The sequence below is a fragment of the Podarcis pityusensis genome (genome assembly GCF_964106645.2).
Source record: "Podarcis pityusensis genome assembly, chromosome: 10".
Lineage (NCBI taxonomy): Eukaryota > Metazoa > Chordata > Lepidosauria > Squamata > Lacertidae > Podarcis > Podarcis pityusensis.
Window position 1 is genome coordinate 18,150,787 of NC_138035.1, and position 26,729 is coordinate 18,177,515.

A 26,729-nucleotide genomic window follows, 5' to 3' on the forward strand; every position below is an offset into this window, starting at 1 on the left:
GACCACCAAATGCCACCCCAGTTACAGGAGACTTTCCCTACCTGTGTTAGATACCCCGGTTTTGGCAAATCTTAAAAGATTAGGAATTCCATAATTGTGGATTAGCCCTCGGGAAGTCTCATGTATCCTTATAGTTGAAAATTACTTTGCAGAGAGTGGCCTACAGTGATCTTGGCACCTGCAAGGGAGCCCCAGGGAGGGAACTGTGTGGGACTTAATCTCTTTAAGATTGAAACCAGCAACATCTAGTGCACCACAATCACAAACTGAGCATCATACCTTCTCCTTATTTTCAAAGGCAGTCTTCCCTAAAGCTTACATACAGATATTAACATTTTTGAGTTAATGAGTACACTTTGATAGTGCCATCACCACTAGCTGCCCAAACTTGCTTATTTTATCCTGCAGTTGACTCTGGTTTAAAATGCTTTTTTCAGGCTTTCAGAGTCATTCTTGTTGCATCATAGAGAATTTGATTGCCTCCAACTTGAAAGGGAGAGAATCTATTGAGAATATGTTTTGGTAGGACTGCAGAGTGCAGCTTTTTGCTAGTGGTAGCTCACAGCATCAGCTGGGGCCAAATCATGTACTCAGTCGAACTTAATCCCTGGAATACTTTTACAACTATTTAAATATTGTTGTTTAAATTGTTTCATAAAATGAATGCAGGTATATAGTTTTAAAAGAATAGAAAGAATTATGCACCTCTACATTCAACAGTCTACAGCCATCTCAAACTCTTTTCTTTTTTTTGTCACCTGACATTCATTTCATTGTCCCCCAGCATCCTTATAGGTGGTGTCATCAGAATTTGAGGAGCTTTGCAAACAACTGAGGGCTTTACTTGCCACACTTCATGGGCAGTGGTGGTGCTTTGGCAAGCAGAAAATTATTAGAGATGGCTTTAGATATCTAAAATGTGATGGGGAAGTGGAGAGGGAGAGACAAATGAAAAGGTTGGCTTCTTTTGGGGCCTCACAGGTGTGCCTATGAGTATTAATAATTGCCTTTTGAATTCAGGATTTATAGCTGAAAGATGTCCATATTCAGTAATCCCATGAAAAATGTACTGTTAATGGGGCATGCTCTTGTTTCATGAGATGAGAGAATTATTAATTTTTTAGATTTTCATGTGCCTTAAAACCTCTTTTTCCTTACACACCTTCAATATCAGCAGTAACTTATTTCTGTATACTGTCCAAACAACCTTGACTGCCTTATGCAGTGTATATAGTATTGGCCAAACTGATATGCCTTGCAGACTACAGTTACAAAGCCTTATTCTCTTAATGGCTAGTAATAGGTTTGCTGGAAAAGGAGCTTCTGCTTTGGTAATGCAGATGGGAAGAGAACACCTTCCCCAAACTACCCATTCTTTATTGTTAAAACAGCTTCCTTGTGTATGAGTTAATTAGAATTTTGTGTCCATTTCACGCAAGACTTATTCTACATTGATACTGCTTCTATTGTTAGGAGCATTGCATGCACACTTTAACATGGGACAAATACACAAAAGCTCTCCTACTATGTGCACTTGTGGTGAAACAGACATGGTATGTGCTCATCATGTTGTAATAAACACACAGCATACATGCCCTTGCCGTATGTAGACGGCATAGACACTGTACATAGGAAGTGATTTTCTGCCTGGAGCACTTTTGTACACTTTCTATGCTACTTTATATATTGAAAACTAAAGTTCATCTTATTGTGTGATGTGTCAAAGGAACATACTTTGTGCATTCCATAAACAGCCCAATGCACTTTGGTATTCCAGGCAGAAAATCCAAGTACAGTCGTACCTTGGAAGTCGAATGGAATCTGTTCCAGAAGTCTGTTCGACTTCCAAAACATTTGGAAACCAAAGCGCAGCTTCTGATTGGCTGCAGGAAGCTCCTGCAGCCAATCAGAAGCTGTGGAAGCCCCATCAGATGTTCGGATTCCAAAAGAACGTTCGCAAACCAGAACAATCACTTCTGAGTTTGTGGCGTTCGGGAGCCAAAAAGTCTGAGTTCCAGGGCATTCAGGATCCAAGGTACGACTGTGGTCCCCTTTACTACTTGGTAGTAATAATAATTAATTATAGTTCGGTGGCCTTTAATGGTTTTCCCCAAAATATCTGGCACCTGAGGCCAACTGGCTCAGTTTGCATAATAGAAGGTCCAAACCTGTCTTGACCCAAGTGAAATTTTTGAGCATTGGAACAACTCTGACACCAATTTTCTTGAGTCTGTCATGGTGCTTCCTTCTTAGGGGTTGAAACTAAAGTAACAATTGACATTTTATTTCTGATTAGAAATAAATTAATTTGAAAAGTGTTATCCTGGAAACACAAGGAAACCCTTTATGATGAGCAGTTCAGAGGATTTAAATCTTCCATACATATTTTTGTTCTCTTAAGTTAAGTGACCCTAAAGTCTGTTGCATACATCATTACTGCTTTAATAAGGCTCTTCATAGTTTACCAGAATGTATAAAGATTTCCAAATGTTATATACTCCCAGCAGACATTGACATGATTATTAGGCATACTGGATGCCCTATTTAAACTGGAGGGGTTTTCGTTTGGGTCAGAATGGAGACTCTTTGTAGAACATAGTTATTTTAGGGGAAGAACCCTTACATTCTGCAGAAGGGGCACGGCAACTGCTTAGTTTTTCTTAGCTATATGGTGTTGAGTTCCTTGCCCAAATCCACACACCCCCGGCCCATGTGGCCATTTCATGTTTCCTACTTCTGACAACACATCCTATAAAACAGTATCTGCCATTTATGGAAAGTGATTGCAGGAATGTAGATGTGTGAGAAAAGTTACCAAAGAATTGGCTATGCCCTTAGCCTTCCCAAGACCAATCTTACATGCAAGATCCCAGATTCCATTGGGCTTGTTTATGGATTTACCCCGGAGGTGAAAAAACTTACCAAAAAGAAGCTGCAAGAGTGAAGACCCTAGTACTTTTCTGGTTGCTTAGCCGACACAAAACAATGTAGCTGAATAAAAAGAAGGATGAAATGAGAAGACCCAGCCCAACATCTTCCCCAGCTCTCTTGAATGGAGATGTATCCTTCCCCAAATTCCCTTCCTACTGGAGAATGCTTGTGGGTCCTTCCTTAATGTCCCCCAAAATAACAGTGCAGTGTCTCATCTTGATACAAACCAGTATAGGTGACAAATCCTCATACAGAATCCAGCCTGCTCTCCTTCTCTGCCTGGAAATCCATGCCTGCCTGTCCTCCCTGCCTATTTACCAGGGAATACTTTATCCTCCCCCTGTCTTTACAGTATATACTGTATATATGTATGTGTATATATTTATTATAGAGTTGCATGATTTCTTGTTTCTTCTGTTTCTGTCTCTCTCTTTCCCTGTCTTGCTTCTCTTATGTATGCAATTTCTCTTACAGAGTGATTTGAATCCTGGGCAGGGAGTGGGGAGGGCTAGCAGGGGTGGGTACTTGAACCAATAACTCTCTCTCTTCACCGATTCCTTGTTGTAGACTATTGGGGAGAGTCTTATTACAGTGACCTCATCGACTTGCACCTGGGTGGTATGTATGGCAGAACCTCTTTGCTGGCACTAACCCTGCTGACACCTGCTCCCGCCACCCTCTCCCTCCACCTACTTCTTTCCATCCCTGGCTCCTCACAAGCAATGAGAAGAAACCAGTCTTGCACCTAATTGATTGGCTAGGGCACAACCCCTTTTCCAGCTCGGAGGAGAACTAGCAGTCCTTAATGAGCAGTGTTTTGGAGTCGTAGAATCTCACAATTGCAGAGTTGGCAGGGACCCTGAGGGTCATCTGGTCCAACGCCCTGCAATGCAGGAATCCTGCTCACAGCCTTCCCAGGGTGGGCTCGAACCACCAGCCGTCTAGTTAGCAGTCAGATGCACAATTGGGCCATGTCACATGAAGTCTAGGTTTTTTGCAAAACACCCCAGTGACACGGGGCGGCGGGAATGGTTTCCATTGTGGTTTCCTGTAGGGAAAAAAAACAGGAATGAAAGTGGAAGAGATGTGCAGAAGTGCAGAGAATTTATTTCTCATCACTTTTTGAATATTAAACCCCTTCTCAAGGGTTGATTTTTTTACTCTTTTTTTCCACCAGGATAAACCTCTGCAACAACTTAAAATAACCTTTACTGAGAAAGAAGTTTAATACTCAAAATTTGTTTGGCAACAAATTGTCTTTTGTACACATTTTGAATTTTTTCCTTTTTTATTCTGGGATTCACTGGAGGCCTGATCCAAAGTGTCACGTGCTGAGTTCTGTGCATGCACAGGGGACTCTCTTGTAAGCTGAGTGCCTTCTTTTTCCTCCAACACAATAATACTGGAGAAACCATTTCTGAAACATGGAGGTAAAAAACCCTGAGTCATCTCCTCCTCCTCTCTCCATTGGTGACATTTAAGAATTTCAGTCCATGAAAGGTTATGCCATAAAAATGTGTTAGTATTTAAGGTGCCGCAAGACTATGTTTTTGCCGCAGTGTTCTAATTTGACTATCCTTCTGGCATTTAAAAATGTGTAGTGCCACATTCTTGTGGCAGCCAATGAAATGGAGGGGGACAAGGAAGTGCAATATTATATGTTGCATGTTTTTAATTTCTAAGCATTGCAGGGGATCCAGGAAGAGGAGAAAGAGAGACATGCGATTGCTGCTCTTGCCAGTGGTCAGCGTCTGCTGTGAAAAGTAGTTGTAGCTTGAATGTAGTTTCAGGTGGTGGTGCTGTAATGAAAAACAGAGGGACCTCTGGGGTACATGTACAAGACTTTAGCTAAAGGAGCTCTCTGGATCATGGCCTCTTTTCAAACTTCATAATTTAACCTGGGGTAGCTAACCTTTGAGATGTTGTTGAACTACAGCTCTCATTAGCCCTGACTGTTGGCCATGCTGTTTGGGACTGATTGAGGGCCATAGGCTAGCCACGTCCAGTTTAGCCCCTAAACTTAGTTGTGCCATGCATTTTATTGATAAGTAAATCCAAGCTATTGATTAGATTTTTCTTCCCAAAGATAATCTAGCATTTATATACTTTATTCTCCCTCAAGGATTGTTCCCAACCCTCAAAGCAGTGACAGCTGCCCCCTCAACACACTTTGTTACACTTTATAAGGACTATATTTTCTTTTTAAATTCTATGCTTCTTTAAATACTGTTACCTGTTATTGTAGGGGAAGTTGTACAGATTATCACACTTAATCTGCACTGCCAAACTACAATTTGAGTGCTAGAGTTCCTACAAATGGAAGGGTGGCCAGAAGAGTACACAAATGTTACACATGCCCTGTCATTTCTGAAATTAAAAAAGAGTTTGAACAAGCCCTCAGATGGTATTCACAGGCTCTTTCTCTTTCCTTGTGTAAAGTTCATCCTCAAAGATCACCACAACATGATATAGTTCCTATTCTTTTCTCTTTTTTTGTCTTTCTTCCCCCCACCCCCATATATAGTGACTTTTTTATGAATAACACCCCCCGCTCTGCAGTAATATTACAACTTTAACACAGGCCAGCACAAATTGTGTCCCATCAAGCTCACTGGTCATGTATTATGACATTGCAGGTACTTGATAGCCTTCCTGTTTTTGCAGTCTGGGGCAAAACAAAACATCAGATGTTGCTTGAAACCCTGGTGGGCTACATTTGACATGGTGGGTTACCAGTCATGCAGGACTGATTCAACACATCTTTGGTACTACAGCTGTTTTCCAAGGTGTCTTAAATTCTGGTCCTTACTCCTTGGGAGTTGGTGACAGAAGGATGTATTGCCAAGTCTCCTTAAGGTGACTTTTGTATATCACTAATGTTTTTGAACTATAGCTGCGTCACTTCCATAAAAATCAAGCAAGCTACCCGTGTTCTTCAGACTGGCAGTTTGCAGGTTAAGGAGATCAACAGTGTTTTGTGGTTTCAACCCTCATAGTTTAGAAATAGGTAAGTGGTAGCCCAGGAGGTTATAGGCCCCCAGGAATTTCCTAACCTGGGCCTATCATAGTCCCAAATCTCAAAGGATCCCCCTTTCCTTATTTTGCACCTTTCCTCCATGCAAATGAGACATAGACCCTTTCTTCCCCATTGTGAGCAGCAAAATGCTCTGCCAGTTTTCTCCCTCCATACTTCAGTAGCCTAATACAGAGGTCAGTTTGGAGAGTTAAGTGCCTGAGGTCCTCGGCCACCAAACTATTTCTTGTTTTAACATGTTGTGGGAGATAACAGAAAGATTTAAGCCCTTTCTCCATGCCTCCACTCACCTAGAGTCAATCAGTAGGTGGAGCAAATGCTGTTGGCTCTCCAGCCCTTGCTCAAAGCAAAATGACACATCCCTGCTAGAAAGAGTTGCTGGCTCCTCTCTGGAGACCAGTGCTCTGCCTATGTGGGGTTTCTTTCCAAGTGTGCCGCTAGGGGGCATTGTGTGCCCACAGACAGAGCTGTAAAAGGGTTAATGCAAAGTTACACCTAACAGGTCCTGCTCCTAGCTGATGCAGCTCCCACACTTCCTTCTCCCTCTCCCCTCCCCCCTTCCCTTCCTAATTCTCTCTTGAAGGCAGCAGTCTTGTCATTTTTGCTAACAGTGGCTTTAAAAAGTAGTCATCGGAGTCATTTAAAGGGACACTGTCGTTTTTCACGTTAACTAACCTCACTTTCTGTCATAAAGAACTAGCATAAGTAAATTAATAAATCTTATTTGCTTCTCACGATTATATCCTTTTGTTCCCTACATTTCCTGTTTGGATAAATGTCTGCAATATTAGCTATAGTTACTTCTTCCTTACACTTTTGGGGTTTTAAAAGCATTTTTATTTTTTTATTTTTGCTAGTTTCAACTCCAGCCCAGATAGCGGTAATAATTCACAATTCCAAATGGAAGATCATTATTATTTTAATCTGTCTTGATTTCTTTCCTTTTTTTTAATCCCCAGCAGAAAACTTCACTACTTGGCAGTATCCCTTTAAATAAAATGCAGTGTTATGTGCAGAAAAAGACACACGTGGCTTTGTAGTGTTAGTTCTTTTTATACTCCTCTGTGACTGGTGTTTGTTCAGTACTTCCTCACAGGGCTGCCAGAGTGCTCAAGAGTCACTGTAGCATAGGGGCTAAGAGGCTGAACTGCGAGCTAGGGAATCCCTGGTTCAAACCTCACCTCTGCTGTTCTCACTGAGCCACCTTGGGGAAGTATGGGCTTAATAATGGCTGCCTTAAATGGTTGCATATAATGTGTTTCTATGCCTGTTGTAATAGATATAATAGGATGATTGGTTTGAATAGCCAAGGCACTTCACAAAGCACCGTATAAATGCTAAAATTTATATATACTTCTAAAGGCAGTGACAGAAAGTCCTCTCCTTCCTCTTGCCAGTAAATGTAACCAGTGGGTCTCAACCTGAATTGACTTCTGCATTCACAATGGGTTCTGCTCAAGATAAAGGAGGAAACATGTTCCAACCACGTTCTTGCCATTCCCTGGGCATATGTTCCTTTGTGAACCGGCTACTAAATGCTCTTGCTTTGATACGAGAGAGATTCAGCGTGCAGGTGTATTCTTACGACCCCTACAGAAACAGTTGCTATGTATGTCAGAGATATATGCCACACCCGTGAATGCCTGCGCATGTTCTTGTATGGCATATGCATGGCCTAAGAAATGTTCAGCAGTCATGGCTTGATTACCTGGTGAGTACAGGAGAAGGATGTTGTGCTGAGAAGGGGCTCAGTTCAGGCATTTCCTTCTCATCACTTTAGGTGTTCAGCGCCATCAGCAATTTCGGGTGCTGGCATGAAGGTGTCTCCCATTATTCTTGGTTTGGACTCCAATATCCATCATTGGAAGCGAAATTCCAGTGGTTTACATTCAGGGCTATCGGTGCTAAGCTCCAAACCCTTTGGTCAGACTCATACTCCAGCTGGGTCAGTGGGTTAGATGGAGGCAGATTGCACAATAAAGCCCAGCCATGGTATCACCAGACCTTAGCAAGGGGAGTCCGGAAAGCTGTGCCAGGATCAAACCAAGGTCAGAAGGGATCCGTCTAGTCCAAAAGTAATCCAGGGCAGCATTGGTAAGCTTGGGTTCAGCAACTGATGAACTCTAAGAAGGAAGCAGGGGGAGGCAAAGGAGTCAGGTTCAGAAGTAAGGAGCTGGATGGTGGATTGTCTTCAACAAGCAGCAGACTCCAAATGAAGCCTGATATAGCCTAGACTCCCAAACCATGCCATCACCAGCTTCTGGTGCCGTAAGAGCCTTTGCTCTTGAGTTTTGTTAGCTACAATGAGCCTTTGACTCAATAATTACACAGCAACACTGCACTTCCAAGTGTGCATGCGCTCACTGACTAACTGCCTGGGCTGGATCTTCTGGCCCCAATGTCTTGGAAGCCTGAGGGGTTGATTCAGCCTCCCCCTTTGACTTTGCCTGGGCTTCTCTGCCAGGGGTGGCTCAGGAACACACTGCAAGGTCCTTTCAGAGCATCCCCTAGTAGTAAGCCTAGGCAGAGGCCTTCTGGTATACCAGGGACTTCAGAACTGTCATTATGGAGGTGGGGGAAAATATTTCCGATCAGGAGGTCTTGATGATATTGGGTTGAATGCATGTTGTTTTTATCCTTAGCTTGTACAGCAAATTAATTTTTAATTTTATTGTGTAATAGTAAAATGTATCCAGTAGCCAGAATCTTTTTGGATGTCTCTAAGTGATATTGGAATAATTATTTTTAAGCACTAGCAAACCAGGGCAAAAGAAGGCAGTGGTGTAGCCAACAGTATCAAGGAGTGTAGAGGCAGTACTGGTCTCTTGGCATGTAAGGAGTCAGTTCCAAGGACTCTGTAGCAGGTGGAAAACATGGTTATCAGCATTTGATGCCAATGCCAGGCTTATGGCTGAGTAATCCTGCACTGGAAGAAAGGGGAGGTATAATTGATTATAAAACAGAGTTGATCAGAGATGGTGATCAGAACAGAGTTGATGCAGAGAGTCAAACACGGCTCAAATAGAAATTTATACTTCCCCACTTCTCTCTGGATTCACCTTACCCAGATGGGCGGGGTACAAATAAATTATTATTATTATTATTATTATTATTATTATTATTCAATGGTTCAGCAGTCACCCTTGCTTCAGTTCCCTGACTTGACTTTTTTGCCTGGTGATGCATAATGCAGGACACCCTTCTCCAGCTCTTGAGTGAATTCTTGAGTTTTGGAACATCTGATGCCAAGCTTAAGTGATCATATGATGCTATTATGCATGCTGATTTGAATACATCACACTTATTGGCTGATTATCAATATCCAGTGAAAAGGGGGGAAGGGGTGCTTCATATTTATTATATATCGCATACGGTATCATATGCAGAAGACTAACTGCAGCCAAATGTATGGAATTTGGGTTTGTATCCAGTGTTAGCATCCAGTGCACATATGTGTGCATGCATTTGTACAGTGGGTTTATCTGTTTTAAAGTTATTTTAGTGCTGCAATAATCTAGGGTTACCATATTTCAAAAACCAGGAGCTGGTTACAAAAATGCCAAAACAACGTGGTGTCCATGAAATCCAGACATACGGAACCCTACAATAATCCACTGTAAGCTGTAGATGTACCTGTACCTAGTGCTTAAACAAAAGGGAGACATTTATAGTAATAAAGTAACATCTTTGGGTCTCATGCGTCTTACTGTCAACTTTTTTTGCTATAGTAATACAGTTGTACCTTGGACCCCAAACACCCTGGAACTCAGATGTTTTGGCTTCCGAATGCCACAAACCTGGAAGTGATTGTTTCGAATGCCACAAACCTGGAAGTGATTGTTTCGAATTGGCTTCCTGCAGCCAATCAGAATCTGCACTTTGGTTTTGGAAGTTGAACAGACTTCTAGAATGGATTCCATTCAACTTCCAAGATACAACTGTAGTTCAGTTAATGCAAGATGACTGTGCATTGCATCAGAACTTAGGCACCTGTACTTCCAAGCAAACATGCATAGAACTGGATTCCAAGATTCATTTAGCTTGGGCATGTTTGGGAAACATACACTAAATAATGATCTTTTGCTGGATGTATTCTTTGTGTTGGAACTCTGCAAGTATCTGAGCTACATAAGATCTATTTCAGTTCATGTCCTAAGCAAAACAAAAAGGATGGTGTGATCATGTTCAAGTTTGATGCCTTGCTGCATGGTACTTGAAGGCATTTCTTGACCAAACCCAAAGTGAGTTGAGTTGCCGCTTGATCCTAGTTGGCCTAGCAAAAAGTTGATCAGGATCAGTCTAGTTTTTCAATAAGATATGTATTTCATAAATTGCTGCAGGCTTTTAAATAGTCTCTCACTAGTCAGTTACCAGTGGTGAATCATCATCTGTTGGCAATGGGAGCTTTTATAAATTGTTAGACATTTTGTTCTGAGTGTACTTTCAGGCGGTCTGTGTGCTACACATAACTTGCTAATATAGGCATTTGCTGACGAGCAATAGAAATGTTTGCTGTCTAGTAGCCTTTGTGATCTTTTTTTGCTTTAAGTTCAGTGATGCGGAGAAAGGATTTATCCATTTATATTACTGAATTATCTGTATACATAATGGACTATTCAACACATCTTTACTAATCAGATGCTATGAATATTCTCTGAGGATTATCCATGGAGTTGGATAAGACATTCTATTGATGGTCCAGCTTCTGCTGCAGGTACTGTTGGGAAAAACATTGTAGCTATTGGATATAGGTTTATTGACAACAGTAGCAAGAGGCCTGCCTACCGATGTGGTGGAATAAGCCCAAGAACCTCTACCCTCCATAGTTGATATTTCAGTCTGCCTTATCTCTTGAAACCCGTCTCTGCTTACTCCAGTATCAGACTCTGGGAGCAAGGGTATCCTGTGGTTCCAACTGACTTAGTTACACCCATAGATGGAGGGGATTGTCGGGGGGCTCCATGGAGACACTTAAGATATTATGTCAAACCATGCTTCGTACTAGCAGTGGTTTTGCCTCCAAGCTCAATTTACTCTTATCTCACCTGGAAAGCTTCAGGTGAGATCCCATGCAATGGCCTTCAAAATTGGGAGCTGGTCTGTGCTTGCATAGAGGTACTGTTATGTGAACTGGCATGTGCATGTGGGGCAGGAATGGGAAACCTGTGGCCTTCCAGATCTTGTGGGATTACAGATCCCATCAGCCCTAGCTAGCATGTGTAGTGGTCAGGAGTGATAGGAATTGCAGCCCAACGTCATCTGGAGGGCCACAGGTTCCCACCACTCATTCAGAATCTGTATCGCTGAGTGTGGCAGCTAGAACTAGGCTGCTGCAACCATGGAAGTGGTAGTAACTCCATATATAGCCTTGATACACACTGAATCTGCATAGAAGCCTGGTCTAGTTGCAGCCCAGTACACCATGGAATCCACCCAGTTCAAAGCAAAACATAAAGGTCATCTTAACCTTAATCATGACTGAGGAAGAACTTCGGCAAATGCAAGAATATTCAGAGAGTATTTCCTTTGGTGTACAGCTTGACTGTGCATTTTAGAACTATTTAATCCAATCAACCCACTTGTATTCTTGTATTTTTTACACATACTAAGAATGGAATATCTAAGACTAGGCCTTGAAGGAGACCTGTGAAGTAAAAACAAAGCACCATTGCATTGCCACTTTAAAGAAAAACCTGTGTGCATTGTTACACTACATGGATTTTCATGGATCTCTTTCCCAAGTGACAAAAATACTTTTAAGGCATTCAATTTGTTGGTTGTTTGGTTTTGTTGGAGGGGGGGGGAGAGAAAAAAGTTGTCTGGGAATACTATGGAATGTCTTCAAACAAGATGAGTCTTCACATACAGATGGGCACCATGTAACATGTATATGTGATGTACTTTTAACCCTTTTCACACTGAGTATACATGTTTCTTCCTGTTGAGAGATTCACATTGCTCATTCACACACTATTTGCAAACTGATGTGCCTCCTCCCTTTTAACTTTGGTCTGTCCTGTGTGTTACTGCTCTAGTTCTGTGATGGTCCCTTCTAAAAGCTGTTCCCTTCCCAGACCTTATCTTCGTAAATGAGAACTGAGGCTTTCCCTCTCCATTATATGTGCATGTAGATCTGATTCCAGTGGGTTATAAATGTCCTCTTTTTTATAAATTCAGTCACTCCTTATTACACAGTGGCATTTTTCTTTTACTTCCATTCTACTCACAGACTAGTCAATGGGCCACAGGTCTTTCTGTAATATATAGATCACTGGGGGTTAACAAAGCACCATGAACTGCACTACTCAAGCCCCAGTGATCAGCTGGTTGCTGGGACTTCTGTACACAGCAGCACCCAGTTCCTCATCCCTATTCTATAAGATTATTCATCTCTTTATGTATAATCTACCGCAATAATTCCCAAACCGAGGAATTCATTGGATAATTGATGGTTCCCATAAGTGCCAACCCATAGGAAGAGGCTAGTCTCTGCATCAGAGTGTGTAAATTTGAGAAGTATTCCTGCCATTTTATTAATTTTTAAAACAAACTACCTCTTTTATCAGAAATTTGGGAAATGTTAATTTACTTTGTTATATCTAATTAATTGCCACATACTCAAACTTCTCCCCCCCCCCATCAAACAAACAAACAAAACAAACATACCAGTGGGGCATAGTCCTCAACTTTCTGTCTACCCTTGATATTGGCAGGGCCAGAAATACAAACTATGCATGAATATGTGTAAAATACTGGTCAAGGCTTTGGTTAGACCCAGGATAGGGGAACATTTGGCCTTCCAGAAGTTGCTGGACTACAGCTCTCATCACCCTGACTGTTGGCCATGTTGACTGGGGTGAATGAGAATCCAAAAACCTTTGGGTCAGGGGGACAACAGTTTCTGTATCCCTGGTTTAGTCTAGGTTTGTTTGCCCATCATAGGCAGTCATTCCTGTTTTGCGCCATGATCTGCCTTTGTTTACTAAACACATAATACTTGCCACTGTCAACCTACTTCCTTGGACAATGTCACAAAAAAACCACATGGAATGTGCCAAGCTAATTTTCAAGATGGCCTTTTAAAACCTATTTGCTCTCCTGGTCTTTTAGAAACTTAATGTTGTCCACCCTCCTCTTAGTGCTTTTATCTCTTAACTGCACCATGTGACCTGGAGGGTGAAAAGTCACCAAGCACAAGAAATGTCAAATGTTGGCATTTCCCCATTATCCCAGTAACTTTTGTGGCCCACACTGTTTCCCCTCCCAGTGCCACAGTCTGCTCTTCTCCATTATTCGTGTTGACAAAGGATGTTCCATCTGTAGACTGTTCCCCTTGTTTCTGCTTCTCCATTTCTTGTATTATTATTTTCTTTTCTACTTCTTCTTGTTGTTTCCTTTCTTTCTCACTCTTGTGCTTTTTTGTCCTTTTGCTTGTCTGTTTATTTTCACCCTGTTTCTCCTCCTCTCTTCCTCTCCACTTCCAACTTCCTCTTCCCTTCCTTTCTTCCTCTCCCATCTTTGGTTCTATTGAAGTTGAGCCCAATGCCGGGACACCACGCCGTAGACCTCTCTCCTTCTGCCCTTGCTGTGCCCATGAAGGTAATGTAATTTCTTGCATTCCCTCCATTCCGTTCCCAAACCGCCATTGGATTGGTGTAGAGACACTAGTGAGCTAGCAACAATATCAAGTGGCTCACCGCCAAACTTTTCTTTCCTTCAATCTCAAAGAAACCCTCTATAACAACCTTGTTATGAAGTGTGTCTGGCAGGATCGTAAAGGTACAGTATCCTTTTTTCAGCTGTGCATTGTGGGGATAAGGATAGTCTTGAAGTTTATTGGCGCAATTGATCAGAAATGACTGAGGTGGCATCAGTTTCATGCCTTAAGGGTTCTGTTTGGCATGTTGGATGAACTTGCAGGGGAGTGCGGGGTGAGTCTACTTCCTTTTTAAAAAAAATACACATGGGTTAAAGGCATACTGTCTTTTGTAATGACTGGTTTCCCCAACAACCCTTGACTTTGAAAAGGCACCCTCCTGATCTGCCATAATCCAGACTGGTCTCCTGCAGTCCGTATCTTGCTAAGCATCTTCTTTATCCCAAGTGGAACCAGATTCCCACTGAAGTGTTTCCATTTCCTAAGGCATGGGGGAAAAGGGGTGGAATGTGACCGCCATGTATAACTTCGGCTAACCACTCTCTCTGCTTTTCATGGTGTGCTTTCATCAAGTGTTCATCTTTCCTCCCCACCCCTGCCTCTCCCTCTGCTCATTGGCTGTCTAAAAATAATAATAATAAAATATATCTACATCCCACAAATGAACAAAAGTTTCCATAGGTCAGTGTTGAGATGTATTTGGCTGTTTTGTGCAGAAGTTTCTTTTCTGATTATCCTCACAGTGGAAAGGGTGGGGAGATTCCCCAGTGCTTCTCATGGCTCCAATGCACTGGGCATCTGCATGTGTAAGCTTCTTCTCTCTTTCCACCATGGCTATGAGGGCACCTTGTGCAGAGATGCTCAGAGAGGCTTAATTGGGACCAAGCAATGGATAGGTATAGCTATCCACAGCCATGATTGGCTAGGGTGAGATTTTCGTACTGTGTATGTTTGCTTCTTGTGTTCTGGAGCTGTGTTGGTGGTTTTGGAAGAGGAGGAGAATTCTCGTTACCTGAGAATAAGTGGTAGGAACAGGGCCACCAAGAACCTCTGGACCACTTTGTTTTCTTGACCGTGATGGGAAATAATGTCTTGCTGCATAACGACATCCTCAGTTACAAATGACGCATTAGTCAGTACCATCCAGTACTGATAAGCACTACCAGGAACAGATAATAATGCTTTGGTAGCTGGATCTGACTTGGTAGCTGACCATCCCCATTCTAGAGTGTCTCCCTTGGGCTTCCATAACCCCATGAGTCTGCATTTTTGAATAATTAGAATAGTGTCTAATACAAATATTTTGCCATTTGCACATAAGTAGGCACAAATTTTGCATCATATTTTCCTTAGAATAGATGTTCCAATTAGTTTTATATGAGATGAGAACTCATCTATGGTATGGATGAGAAACAGGAGTTAACCCTGTCTGCAACTTGACTGTGTTCTTTCCATATACTAGTTTCCTAAACTATTGACACCTCTGATAGGATGGTGAAATCTGATAGGGACAGGAAACAGCTGGAATCCCTCTGGGCCTACAGTGGTTAGGCCAAGACCCTGATCATCTGGAGCACATAACCAGGGCTTCACTTGCTTCCAAACTGATTTTTAGGATCTGAATCCAAACAGCTACCCATAAAGAGCTGCATATTTCATTACTAGATATGGGTTGTGGATGTAGCTCTCTAAAATAACATAAAATGGCTATGCTGTTTATTTCATCTCAGGCTTTGCTACTGGGTCTACTAGCTTGGTTTTCATTGATTAAGCTTTTATTGAAATACAGTCATACCTCGGGTTGTGAGCGCTGCGGGTTGCGTGTTTTCGGGTTGCGGACCGCGCCAAACCCGGAAGTACCGGAGCGGGTTACTTCCAGGTTTCAGTGCATGCACAGAAGCGCAAAATGATCCCATGCGCAGAAGCGCTGAATTGCTTTACATGCGTGCGCAGATGCGGCATTGTGGGTTGCAAACGTGCCTCCCGCACAGATCACATTCACAACCCGAGGTATGACTATACCTGGGAAGGTACCATGCTTCCTCTTCCTTTTTATGTGAACAGATTTTCTTCTTGTGCTTTTCTACCATGAACTAGTGGTCTTGAGCTGGTGAACTTCAACTGATTGAACCTGTATTTATGCCACACATTCTGTGTTTTTTGTTTAAGTGAGGGATCTCAAGCAGACACATTGAGGCAGATCTGCCTGGTGTGACTGATGAAGCCAAGAGGAAGGGAAATTATTGATAGCAGTGGTCAGGAACTGGTTGCTTTCAGTCATTAAGTTAATGCAGGTGGCTTGAAAAGGGGAGAGCACAGCACGTAAGACTTCAATACTGGTAGGAGCCAGAATCAACTCTGAAACAGCCCACCAAGGAACTGTTCACTAATCGCTCTATAGTTATATGTAAAGTGGACAAATGGGTGTTGAGTAAGGTGTGAGTGAGAAAACATGGCTTGAAACAGGTAGGCTTTGTTGGAAAGTGTTGAAAAGTGTCAGACCTATGTTTGAAAGTGTCCAAATTGAAAAGGGCAACAGAAGAAAAATACTGAAAATTATGGCTATTGGTTTGGCGGGAGATGTGATGGGGAAGGTAGATTCAGGGCACATGGATCCAGTGGGTTTTTTTTTTGTTTCTTTTACTGGAGGTGACCCTCCTTCCTGTGTGCCATAGACAAACTAAACAAGCAGATCTGACAAGAGTGCTCTGGCAGCATCTAGCTCAGCTTTCTTTGCACATTTTGCCCCACTCCCATTTTTGTTCCTGCCTGCCTGCCTGCTGGATTTATGGAAATGGCGGGAATCTTTCTCCAAGCTGACCTAAACTGTTCTCTTGGCAGGCATGGGGAAGAAGGACGACCCCAAGCTGATGCAGGAGTGGTTCAAGCTGGTGCAAGAGAAGAATGCCTTAGTGCGCTATGAGTCGGAGCTCATGATATTGTGAGTAAGGAGAGAAATTTCTGCATGCTTGGTCCACGCAGAGAAGGGGAAAGACGAGGCAACTATCCCCAGGCAGAGATATGTTATGGAACCTGTTTCTGTCTTCACCTTTGCTGTGATGACAATGTACAGATGGGAATCCTGTTGCTCTGGAGACCCATAGGCGCCCCAAGTAAAATAAAATTTTATAAAATTGATGAAGTGATCTGCTGCTGAGACCTGGTTCTCTTAGCATTTCCTTCGCATTCATGATTCCAAATAAGGTCAATGTAAGAAGGAAGATCTTGTCCCTTGCAGCTCAGCCCTGATGTGCAGTGGGCAGTAGGGGCCAGATGGAGTGACTTGGCATTTTCCTGTTATTTTCTTATCTGCCTTTCTGACCATTCCGCAACATGGGTTTAGGTGAAAAACCAACATGTATGTTCATCAAAGGAGATTGTTCTGAACAAGGTTCTTAGTACAACTGAAGGGTTGCCTTACAATCAGTACTGAAAGGGAACACTTTACTACCTGAGCATGTTAGATTTTTAAGCCAGTATCTTAGACTGCTGCTGAAACAACCCAAACCAGACATTTGCCTATTCTTCTCTCCTTGCAGCGCTCGGGAGTTGGAGCTGGAGGACAGGCAAAGCCGACTACAGCAAGAACTTCGGGAGAGGATGGCAGTGGAAGGTAAGTCTCATCGATGTACTCTGGTTCCCAGTAGAAAGCCCCAGCTACTTCCTTGGCTAGTTTGACAAGTCTGCTTGCCCCTTTCTTTCCTAGATCACCTAAAGACAGATGAAGAGTTGTCAGAAGAGAAAAGGATCCTGAATGAAATGCTAGAGGTGGTGGAACAGAGAGATTCTCTTGTGGCCCTCCTCGAAGAGCAGCGACTCCGGGAGAAGGAAGAAGACAAGGACCTAGAGGCAGTCATGCTGTCCAAGGGATTCAACTTAAACTGGTCCTGAGCTTCGCAGCGCACTCGTCTGCCGATCTGCGTTGTCCAGTTGGCATGTGCCAAGTTGGCTGGAGCTGCCTGGATGGAGGAGATACCTTGGCATAGAAACCTCTTGAGGGTTCTTGCAGCGCCTGAGTGCTTCTTCCTGAAAGGAGGTTGGATCGAAAAGTGCTGAGGTCTGTATGAGGCCTGCAAACCCCAAGCCTGAGGTGGTCAGCTGAGGTTGTGTGCCTTCCTCAAGGACCTGTGCAAAGAGGCCATTGAGTTTTTGCGATCTCTGAGAGAGGCTAAAAAATGAGATGAAAACATGTTTTTTTTAAAAAAACAAAACACCACAACTTTAACCAATTCAGGTGGGCCGTAGCTTGTCCGTTTCATATTTACTTAGCTGGTTGTGTTCTTGTTTTTGTTTTGAAATACAAAGGCGAGAAGTGGCTACTCTCTTCTGAAGCATCACCCTGCAGCAGCCCACGGGAGAGCAAACCACTCTGTACCCCAGAGCACACTGTGTATATGTTTAAGGTTCTCCTCACCAAAGAAGCCTGAAGCTGCCATTATTGTCTGGGTATGGAGGAACCCTGAATTCAGAGAGGACTGGAGACTTGGAAGACTGGCTGACATGAAATGCTTGCCCTGTGTGGTTTCTACAGAAGATACAGGCTCCAGTGGACTAGCTCTCTTTGCTGCAGCCTCCACAAGTTGCCATTGTTCTAAGAGGGGAAGAGTGTGTAAGCCACCCCCTTTTTGCCATGCAGTGCTCTGGACTGAAAGTCACAGTTTTTCCTGTCTCCATTGACATTAGACTGCTCTGTTGTGAACCTTGTGACAATTTTGACACTGGAAAGTGCTGATTTTGAAAATGGGTTACTTATGAAGCAGTTTGCGGGAGCTCTTGGATGAAACCCCTTGCTTCGAATCCCCCAAGAATAGACTCTCAATGGGTTTTTGGGTTTTGCGTATATATCTATATCTATAGATATATATATCTTTATTATTTTTTGCACGTTGGAAATGAAGCAAAAGACCTACCCGGGCCCTTTAGTCACTTTAGACCCTTTAATGTCTATTAACTTATTTTTTAATACTTGAAAGATTTGGGTTTTATACCTTTTTAAGAAGTGAGCAAATGTTTGAGTGGTGAATCTGTATGCCTGCTGCATTCCCCAACCTTTTTCTTTTGTTGTTCTTATTTTTAATTTGCTGTTCTCCCTTTCCCTGTACCTATTTATTAGAGTTCTATTAATGCTGTTACAGTTACACGCTACTTTTGATGTGGAGAGGAGATGCTTTTATGTACTTTGGACTTGTCCCTGCACCACGTTGAGGGGCAACCCTAGGAAATATGCAGGCAGGGTTCCCAGGTAGGGTGTCTTCTCAATTAAGCTGCATCCTCACGAAGAGAGCTCACAAAGCTGAGTGGTGATGGCAGACTTTGCTCCTGCACTCCATATCCTCTGTTACTAAATGGCAAACCTGTGCTTATTTTAACTACTGCTGTTTAAGGTTTTTGTAATTATAATTGTGGCATTGCCACTTTACCCCATGTATTTAAAAAAAACCCACACATGCTGGCTCTGTAAAAATCTGCCTCCCAAGGGAAGGATTAGCACAAGCCCCACTGGTTTTGTCCTAGGCCTTCATTCAGTTGGCTCAGAAAAAGGTCTTACAGTGCAGTAGCAAATAGGAAATAACACAGAATAGACTCTTGTCTATAACCAGCTGAGAGGTTTAATAAGCACACCATGTCTTTCACAATAACTTTCTCAAAAGTGCCGACCTGCCACATACAGAATTTTCCATTCGCATTTTTTAGCTCCAGTTGGGCTTAGTTTAAAGAAAGAAAGCTGTAGTTCTAGTCTCCAAACAAAGCGCAGACTATTTTTTAAATGAACTTTTTTTTAAGGAAGCAGTCATCCCAAGAAATAGGCATGTCCTTTAAAGCAGCCACCATCTTATCTCTGGGTTTCAAAACAGGAAATGCTGTGTTTTCAAAACAGGAAAGCTAGAGAGAGAAAATGGGGAAAGGTTTTAAAACACCCATCCACTTCCTTGTTTAATAAAATGTCAGTACTGATGACGCTGAACAGAAAGCTGTTGAAACAACAGCATGTGTTGAAATGTAGTGTCAGAAGATTTTGTGCCAAAGGGGTACCATGCCTGGCATTTGTTGAATATTAAGATATTGAAAGATTGTGATGCTACACTGGCAGAATTGATACCACATATAGTCCCAGAACAAGCAGGACTTGTGTGTTAATGGTTCATGAGACTTTGGGGGGAGGTGTTCACTAGGACTGGTGTTTATTTGTAGCTTTCAAAACAGAGGGGACTAATCTCTGGCTTTCCTAATATTACTGGACTACAGTTCTCATAATCCCTGGCTACTGAGCATGCTGGATGGGGCTGATGGGAGTCCAACGGGAGTAAAAGGTTAGCCACCCCTAATTGAGGAAGAAAAAGAACATATAACTTCAGTTGTCTCAGACAACATCTTTGACATCCATAGAGACCAACAGGGGAGTGTATGGCAAAATGGAAGTTAAGCTCCCCTTCGTTTAGGATGGAGCTAGAATTCAGTTGTTAAAATTTGGTGTCTAGCCACATGAAAGAGGCAAATCGGAATTTGCATTAATTATTTCTGCTGTGCCTGGTGCAATTTATAATGGAACTGAGAAAATGGATTGTTCTGTAAAGTGGTCGTAATTGAACTCACTTCTATCTGTTCTTTGAATTTTTTCACTGTAGGAAAACGTTGACACGCTAAGCTTCTTCCTAATCTGCCTATAGCTGCATGTGGAATGAGAGTAGAACAGTCTGTCTGAGAAAGTGGAAGGGAAAGTCCTTTCCAGGTCCAGTGCAACTGTGTAGCTCTGCCTCTAGTTAGCCCAGACTTCTTTGGGGCAGCTAAGACTCCCTTGCAGAGAGAGGAGAGGGGTTTTAGAGCCCATGACAGCACCAGCAGCATTAATCATATTTCCTCTTCCACTCTTAACATTTCCTGTAATATGTTGTGTTGATTGTGCTTGATCCTGCTGTCAGTCAAGAGGTTTCTTTAAATGCAGTGTCTGGCCCTCCTTTTATGACACGGTGCTAATGCAGAAGTAACAAGCACACCTGCTGCATCCTCTGGGTTTTTAATCTGTTTTTTTAAAATACATCCAGGTCAAAAGCATTTTAGAGCATCAACAAATATATCCAGAGTTGCATGACCCAGTAGCACAAATTCTTTTTATGGCAAAAAAAAAAAAGTTGATACCCTCCCCGCAAGGTTTTAAGAAAATGTATTTAACAGAATGTTTACATTTGGGCCCTGAGACGAAAGTGGTGTATTCGTTTTCCAACCTCATGTTTAAAAAAGAAAATGCTGTGATTGTTTGCAATAAAAATGTACCACGAAACAGTCTGTTTGATATGAAGAGGTAGAGGAGGGTATTTCTCTCTCAATGCATGATAAAAGGACAGAAGGCTTCCAAAGAATTGCTGCCTTCAAGAGCACTAGCAGTGGCGCTTCATAAGCAAGGAAGGTCGATGAGAATGTCACTAAAGCTATTGGAGGAAGGGATGTCATGTTTTGATGGCATTGCAGTAATTTAATTTTATACATATATATATATATATATATAAAGAAGTATGTATGTGAAACAACCCTGTCCCAAGGAACTGTGGTATCTTCCTCTTGGGACAGGTGGGAACTCTGATATTCAGACTGTTTTATTGTTGGCGTGTGTGCAGTGTAACAGGAAATTGTGTACCGTACCTGTTTTCATGTCTAAAACATCCCAACCCGTTTTACTTCCTATTTTTGGTTGCATTTCATTCTGTACGTTCTTATGCACACTTGCTTTGTTGGTGTTGAGAGTTTAGCACCTCAGGTCACCAACGTAACTAAAAAAAATAAAAAAAATAAAGTCATTACTTTTTTCTTACTTCATTGGAATTTGATTTTGCTTCACGGTTCACGCCAACAGCAAATTGTTGGCGGCCCTATTCTGCACCGTTTGCAGTTCTACACTATCCTTTTTGAGATGTAATAACCAGAGCAGTACACACAGTTGTGTACAATGCTGCCATTTTGCTCCTGCAAGTCTTACACTTGTGCAACAGTACTGCCCCTTCTTCTCTCCCCTTAAAAATCTGTTCTAGGGAGTTGGCAAACCATCTGGAACCATTTTCATTTAGGGGGGGCAGGGATAGGAGAGGAATTAGAAGTCCTATTGCATGAGCAGAATGTCAATAGCACCACTATAGCACAAACCCAGTATTACAAGTTTGAGAGCACCATAGACTTTTTATAAAGACGCTATACCATATTGGCAATTTTATTTTCTATTGCTTTCCTAATTATCCACCACTACTTGTATGATGTGTTTCCAGTGTTTCATTGGTGGCTTGAGTTCTATAATATGGTGGACATGTCATATATATATATATATATATATATATATATCCCAAAACAAAAGAGGATGTATCTCAAGATGCTGAAAAAATGTGATTTTGTTTACAGAGCAGCCTGACGTGCTATGGCCAATTTTTTACTTAAAAGCTGCCTTCAGAGCATATCAAAACAAATATAATAAATCATGTGAATAGCATATACATGCAACTCCTGCTTAACCATCACAATGTGTCCCCTGGAAGTTGTTCACATAATGAGCCCACAATTTCCATTATTTCTTATGGGAACACTTGTAATGCAGGGTTTGCTATGTCTCTCCCCAACCCCACCCCTCCGTCCATGGTATCTTCCTGAAATCACTACAGCCAATCAGCAAAAGATAGACAAAGTAAAAACAAACAAAAAAACCAATCTGATTTGTCTGACTTCTCCTGCTCCCTGATTTGTCTGATCCCCCCCCCTCTCTGATTTGTCAACTATCACTCCCCTCTTCCATAGTTGCTGCTTGAAAATGGCCACCACTGACCAGCACAGCAGAAACAACCAAGAAAGTAAGAAAGCCAGATATTCGAATACGTGAATCTGCAGAGCCAGGGCTTTTTTTCAGCCGGAACTCTCCGGAACTCAGTTTCCAGCACCTCAGTTGTGGAACCTACCCCTGGAATCCCCTCCGCTTGAATAGTGAAGTCCTTCCTCTTCCAACAAGTCTTTCAAGTTGAGATCTTTCACTGTCTGCATCTGTACTGGAATGGGCTGTAAGATGTTTTTATGGTTTTATCGCTTGTTTTTGCTTCCCTGGTCTCCTCTGGTGAGGAAGGACAGAATAACTATTTAATAAATAAAATTAAAACATTGGCATATGCATATATATACATATATATGCATGCATTTATATACTGCCAGTTCAGGCAATATGACACGGCACTAAGTATTGAAGGAGACCCAAGTTCAGATTCGTAGATAGTCCTGATGCTTCCTGGGTGACCTTGAGACACAGCCAAGTCTCTCTTGGCCTAACCTACGTGGCAGGGCAGTTGTGAGTACTGTTATCAGATAGGAGTTGGAGTGAAGCATACATACATCGTTCATAACTTAGCAGTTCAGACATGCTAAAAACAGCTGTCAGTTTCACTTTCTATTGCTAGGAAAGAGGAAGCTCAGAAGACAGTGTTGGGAAGATTTTGAAATGTATGAATCTGCAGTTCGAGTCTGCCGCATTCTCGCCCCACCCCTTTCTATTTCAAGCAAATGAACCCTTTGAACTACATGCTGATAAAACTGGCACAGTCCCTTGTCTTAAAGTTGCAATGTCACAGTGTATGAAGAAGCATTCCTAAGAAGGAGCGGTTTTTATATTTTTATCATGATTTATAAAACTAGGGGGTATATTTGAAAGACCTGCTTTTTCTCCTTAGCAGAGATAAGAAACCATTAGGGCAACTGCTTTGAATGCCAGATCTAGAACCTGCCTAAAAGGACTCATCCCCTCCCCCCCCCCCGATCCTTTTATAATTATATATGCAGTATCAGGATGCTTTCAGATGGGGGCTTAATACTAATCATTTAGATATTATAAATAAGTTGCTAGCAGCAGGGTTGTTGTTTTTTAACTTACTGGATTCCCCCATTCCCACTCTGGGAAGAGTAAATTCAGATTAAATGTGGGGGTGGGGAGTACAGGCTGTCATTTTGATGGCAGGTATGTCATGTAGACGCTGCAAAAAACTTTATATGTCACTTTATTAGTTCTTCAGAAAAGGGGCTTCCTTTGATAAAAGCAGAAAGACAAGCAGAAGCCTATTATCGGTAAGTGGAATTCTTTTCCTGCTTTTGTTTTCTGTCCCTGCCTTTGTTACCTTGGGGTCCATCTTGCACTTCTTGCACACTTCGACAACTGTGACTTTAGAGAAGAGGTGGCAACTCTCTCTCCCCACCTCTCCAGAGGCACACAGCCATCGATAGCACCTTTGTTTTTTCATGTGCGGCAGTCTTGGGAACGCAGCATAACAATTGCATGCTCCTGCACACCACGAGACATAGTATGAGTCAGTGAGGAAAGCACCTCATTGCGTTACTTTTTAAAGACGTTTCATTCTTTCAGTTGGGCAGAAACAGAGGATTCCCCCAGTGTCCCAGCTCACCTGTTCAGCAGGGGAATTCCCAAATTCTTCCCCACTGAGCCCACACCTGCCCGTCTTCAGGGAGGGGAAACGGCATTGGCTGAAACAGCTGAGCCCACAGCCAATACACCCATTATAAGGAAGCACCAGACTCTCACTCTGCATGTGTTCTCTAGAGAACATCTGCAGGGTGCTTCATTTCCTTAGCAATCACATGAACAGAGATCAAGTCTAACTTACTCCCGTGTAAGTCTGCACAGGGTTGCAAACAGAACAAACCAGCAAGTCTAATCTCTTATCTGCCATCAATTCAACAGGTCGCTTTAAGTAAGCTGCTGCTTCTCAGCCTCACAACGTATTTTGCTGTTTTCCATGTACAATACCCAACTGGAGAGGCATTTAAATCCTAGCTCCACATTGGTGATGCCAGTGTTGCCACTGTCACCTGAGAGCAGGAGGCTAGCCGAAGAAGAAGAAGAAGAGTTTGGACTTGATATCCCACCTTTCACTCCCCTTAAGGAGCTTCAAAGCGGCTAACACTCTCCTTTCCCTTCCTCCCCCACAACAAACACTCTGTGAGGTGAGTGGGGCTGAGAGACTTCAGAGAAGTGTGACTAGCCCAAAGTCACCCAGCAGCTTCATGTGGAGGAGCAGAGACGCAAACCCGGTTCCCCAGATTACGAGTCCACCGCTCTGAGGATGCACAGGCAGATTTCACATACAGTGGTACCTCGGGTTACATACGCTTTGGGTTACACACTCCGCTAACCTAGAAATAGTGCTTCAGGTTAAGAACTTTGCTTCAGGTTGAGAACAGAAATCATGCTCTGGCGGCGCAGCAGCAGTGGGAGGCCCCATTAGCTAAAGAGGTGCTTCAGGTTAAGTACAGTTTCAGATTAAGAACGGACCTCCGGAACGAATTAAGTACTTAACTCGAGGTACCACTGTACACTCCTTCCTTCCCTACCACTTCCTGCCTCCAAAACACCGGCTGCCTCATCCTTTTGCAGATTAGCACTCCCACCTTGCTTGCCTGCTGCAATGATTCAGGCAGTTTCATTGCAGTTTTTAGAACTGTTTTCAAAGTAAGTTTCCAGAGCAGATAGAGTTAAAGTATAAGGCATGGCAGGCCAACTTTGGGCATTTTTAAAGTAACTTGCTGCTACTTCGAAGTCTGTGGGTGACAGCTGTTGCATTAGAAGAGTTTCATGATTATTATTATGTCACACCTTGGAGGGAATGCCTCTTCCGATATATTGCTTTGTGTGAACATTCGTTTATTTTCAAAGTATTTATTTATGCCATTTTTATTATGTCCATCAACCAAGTCCTTCAGGCAGTTTATAAAACTTATAAATCAATAAAATGCAATCCACTGAGAAAAAGGGGGGAAGTTCACCCCACCCACCCCGTCATTAGCCATTTACTTCCTGTACCCCCTCCAAGAAGCGGAAGATGGTATATGTGAGTCTCCTCCCCATTTTATCCTCACAACAGCCCTGTAAGGTAGGTTAGGCTGAAAGATGGCATCTGACCCAAAGTCTTCCAGTTGGCTTCATGGGGATTTTAACCTGGGTCTTCTTAGGCCTAGTCTAACCCAGACTTCCCCATGTCTTGATGCCCACTGGATGTTGCTGGACTACAGCTCCCATTCTCCTTGACCACTGGCCATGTTGGCTGCAGAGCCCAAAACTTTTGGATAGCGTCAAGTTCAGGAAGGCTGCTCTAACCATTACACCACACTGGCCATAACTGCGAGTGTGACGCCTAAAAACGGGTATTCTGGCCCACCTCACCATTACTGCAATAAATTATGCAAACTGATGCAGAATTATCTGATTAATCATATGTTTGGTCATATATTAAAAAAATTATATACCGCTATGTCATTTAAAAATACTGTATAACGAGGCAGTTTACAACAATAAAGCATAAAAACCGTAGGGAAGTTAAAAGCAGACATCAGTTAAGCACTGTGGAAGGGCGGATTCTTAATTGACTGCAGAGGCCTGGCGGAGCAGGAAAGTTTTCAGCAGGCATTTAAAACTTGGCCCAGAAGTTCAAAGCTCCCGCGATCAGAAGGCTGCCTTGAAGCGCGCCATAGTCCGAATAACCCGGCGCACTGGACGGGAGGCGGCGGACAAATCGCTTCTTGGAAAGCTTGTTCTCCGAAGCGCCGAGCAGCGCCTTGGCTGGACGTCGCTGAATCAGAAATGTGTAATCCCCGTCGCCGCCCCGCTCCCAGCATTTCTTCCCTAGACCAAGGTACAACTCATGGGAAAGGCCCACTCGCGAAAAGGGCCCGTGTCGCTTTAAAAAGCGGGATTTGGAGGGGAGGAGCGCATCACGAAAAGCGGCGCGAGGAGGAAGTGAAGTCAGTCTCGCGGTGGCGAATCCGCTGCTCGGAGCGGAGCGGACGAAAAAAGGAAAGAGAGCAAGCGAGCAAGTAGGCGGCAGGGCTGCGGGACCTGAGCTGGGCAGAGCCGCTTTGCATGGTGAGTGGCTTCGGAGAAGCGGGGTTTCCCGCCTCTCCCGCGCCCCGCTTTGGAGAGCCCCTCTTTCCCCGGCGCGCGCGCGAGGCTGTGGTCGCAATGGGGGACTTTGCTGGTGGCCGGTTGGCAGCGCCCCCTCCCTCACCCCCCGCCGGAAGATCTCCGGCCTAGAAAGAGAGTCGAAAATGCTTTGGGGATGTTGAGAAGGCACCGACTGG

General features: G+C 43.0%; 2 protein-coding genes and 1 long non-coding RNA gene across 18 annotated transcripts in view; 2 read left to right on the top strand and 1 right to left on the bottom strand.

The window, feature by feature from the left end:
• The window catches only part of MICAL3 (microtubule associated monooxygenase, calponin and LIM domain containing 3), a 194,652-nt gene extending 173,223 nt beyond the window's left edge, over positions 1–21,429 (top strand). For 8 of the 14 annotated variants that reach the window (XM_081022591.1, XM_081022592.1, XM_081022594.1 and 5 more), the window contains 6 exons: positions 3,499–3,549; positions 13,499–13,564; positions 13,694–13,744; positions 16,464–16,563; positions 17,162–17,235; positions 17,329–21,429. In XM_081022591.1, coding sequence (XP_080878717.1) covers positions 3,499–3,549; positions 13,499–13,564; positions 13,694–13,744; positions 16,464–16,563; positions 17,162–17,235; positions 17,329–17,513 — 527 coding nt within the window. In that variant the 3' untranslated portion in view covers positions 17,514–21,429. The remainder of the gene's footprint in view (positions 1–3,498; positions 3,550–13,498; positions 13,565–13,693; positions 13,745–16,463; positions 16,564–17,161; positions 17,236–17,328) is intronic. The other 6 variants (XM_081022587.1, XM_081022585.1, XM_081022588.1 and 3 more) reach the window with 4 other exon arrangements.
• BID (BH3 interacting domain death agonist) overlaps positions 1–26,729 on the top strand; it is a gene marked incomplete at its 3' end in the record, with an annotated part of 54,634 nt that overhangs the window by 13,771 nt on the left and 14,134 nt on the right. The window contains exon 2 of one of the 3 annotated variants that reach the window (XM_081023295.1): positions 26,476–26,514. Of the gene's footprint in view, positions 1–26,014; positions 26,515–26,729 lie in introns of those variants that run through there. The other 2 variants (XM_081023294.1, XM_081023298.1) reach the window with 2 other exon arrangements.
• Positions 4,201–9,778, bottom strand: LOC308486487. The gene is made up of 3 exons (XR_013991078.1): positions 9,708–9,778; positions 7,674–8,088; positions 4,201–4,730 (listed from the first exon to the last, which is right to left on the bottom strand). It is a non-coding gene; the product is annotated as an uncharacterized lncRNA (long non-coding RNA).